General features: G+C 36.9%; 1 protein-coding gene across 1 annotated transcript in view; it reads left to right on the top strand.

Annotated features, from left to right (window-relative positions):
• The window catches only part of LOC125035604 (elongation of very long chain fatty acids protein-like), a 13458-nt gene that overhangs the window by 3216 nt on the left and 7742 nt on the right, over positions 1-2500 (top strand). The window contains exons 3-5 of the mRNA XM_047627942.1: positions 166-246; positions 1048-1104; positions 1654-1759. Coding sequence (XP_047483898.1) covers positions 166-246; positions 1048-1104; positions 1654-1759 — 244 coding nt within the window. The remainder of the gene's footprint in view (positions 1-165; positions 247-1047; positions 1105-1653; positions 1760-2500) is intronic.

Raw genomic sequence — 2500 nt, 5'->3', positions numbered from 1 at the left:
TCTCCTCCCCCCCCCCAAGTGTCGCTAACCCATACCTGAAATACCCATGTCTCCTCCCCCCCTAAGTGTCGCTAACCCATACCTGAGATACCCATCCCCCCTCCCCCCCAAGTGTCGCCAACCCATACCTGAAATACCTATCTCTCCCCCCCCCCCCCCCATCAGCTGGGCATGGGCGGCTGGTTCGGTTCCTACTCCTTCAGATGCCAAACGTGTGACTTCAGCGACGATCCAATGGCCGTCAGGGTAAGTGAGGATATTATTTGCTTCATATAGAGTGAGGGGAAGATTTTTTTTGGGGGGAGGAGGGCACTTCGAGAGAGAATGATATTTGCTTCATATAGAGTGAGGGGAAGAAAAGTGTTTGTTTCTAGCTTCGAGTGAGGAGAGAAGTTATGTATGCTTCATACAGAGTGAGGTAGAAATGTACGAGTGTATTGTTTCAGTAGCTTTTGGTTTAGTATAAATATATATATATACATATATATACATATATACATATATATGTATACATACATGCACATATGTGTGTGTGTGTGTGTGTGTGTGTGTGTGTGTGTGTGTGTGTGTGTGTGTGTGATCGAGAACAACTAAACGCCCACAATCATCTACTGTCCGAATTACAAGTCGTTCGCTTATTTGTCGCACAGTATACATCTCGTTAATGTCTTCCATTAGCGATCGTTTAGATGTCCTCCCTCCACACACACACACACACACACACACGCACACACACACACATATATATATATATATATATATATATATATATACAATGTATATATACATATATATATATATATATATATGTGTGTGTGTGTGTGTGTGTGTGTGTGTGTATACAAATATATGTTTATGTATACATATATATATATATATATATATATATTTACATATATATGTTTATGTATACATATATATGTTTATGTATACATATACATATGTATATATATATTTACATATATATTGTTATATATACATTATTCCTACATAGATGCAATAAATACAGCTAAATATTTATCCACTTTCTCGTTTTTCATCCCACAGATGATGCATGCTTCCTACTGGTATTACTTTTCCAAGTTTATCGACTTCCTGGATACGGTGAGTCCCAGATAATTGTCTTTGTCTCTCTTTATATATCTATTTTTCTATCTATCAATTTATCCCTATATCAATATACCTATCAATCGCTCCCTCTCTCTTACGCGTTCTGCTTTTTCTCTCTCTCTTTCGATCGATCTATCTGCATATTTCAATCCCCATATGTATTTATTTATCGGTCTGTCTATTCATTTAGCTATCTATTTATCAATTCTCTCTCTCTCTCTCTCTCTCTCTCTCTCTCTCTCTCTCTCTCTCTCTCCTATCTAACTATTCATCTATCTATTTATCTATCTATCAATTTACCATTCAATCTATTTATGCATCCATTTATCTATTAACTTATTTATTTACTTATCAGTCCATTACCTTTCTATCTAGCTATCTACATGTCGATTTATCTATAGATGCCTATCAATTTATTACTTCTCTATTGTGTCCACAAAGTTAGCCTGTTAAAGATGATTAACCAAGCTTATAAAACATCATAAGTAAACCATTTTTCTTTAATATTTTCTTTTCTTTTCTTCTTCCCCTTTTTTTTCGTAGATTTTCTTCGTCCTGCACAAGAAATACGAACACATTTCAGTTCTTCACGTGTGCCATCATTCCCTTATGCCGGTTAGCATGTGGTATGGCGTCCGGTATCAGCCAGGTGAGTTATTTCGTCTGGCGTTCGCTACCTGGTGTTCGTTAGCATGTTTGGCGTTCGTTATCTGGTGATACTTTGTTTGATATCAGGGTACTTGATTGTACGGTGTTTGTTACTTGGAAAGTATCTGGTGATACTTTTGTTCGGTATCTGCCAGTTAAATGTAAGTTTGGTTCTCGAGACTTGTTCGAGATCGTGTTCGTAATGAGTGGTATATGAATAGTTAATTCGTTATCAACTGGTAAGTAAAGGTATATTTTTCGGTACTTGATGATACTGTGTTCATTACTAGTGACGTAAACATAGCTATTTTGTTATCACCAGGAAAATATGGGTATGTTTTTCATTACTTAACTACTATGTTCGAATTAATGAGGTGATCATAACTAGCTCATTATCACCAGGTAAACATGGGTTTGGCTTTCCTTACTTGACTTTACGTGTTCGTTACCAGGCAGGTAAGCTTGTAATTTACTTATTTTTCTTTTAAACATATCAAGTTCGTAAACAAGTAAACATGACTTTGGTGTTCTTATCTGACACTACACTGTTCGTTATCAGCCAGATAAACGTGAACCTGGTTTTCATTCCTATGAATTCATGAACGACAGCCTACCTGCTGTGTGTTATCCTGTTCGTTATGACTTCGGTCGGTTATATCCAGTTTACAAGCGGGTGTTGCTGAAGACGTGAATGTTAACAGGCCTTCGTCATTTAGAAATGTTGCCTTTCACGGTAGTCTAT

This window comes from Penaeus chinensis, chromosome 1 (assembly GCF_019202785.1).
Source record: "Penaeus chinensis breed Huanghai No. 1 chromosome 1, ASM1920278v2, whole genome shotgun sequence".
NCBI classification, from domain to species: domain Eukaryota; kingdom Metazoa; phylum Arthropoda; class Malacostraca; order Decapoda; family Penaeidae; genus Penaeus; species Penaeus chinensis.
Note: the sequence above shows the minus strand (reverse complement) of the source record. Positions and strands in the feature narration are given on the sequence as shown.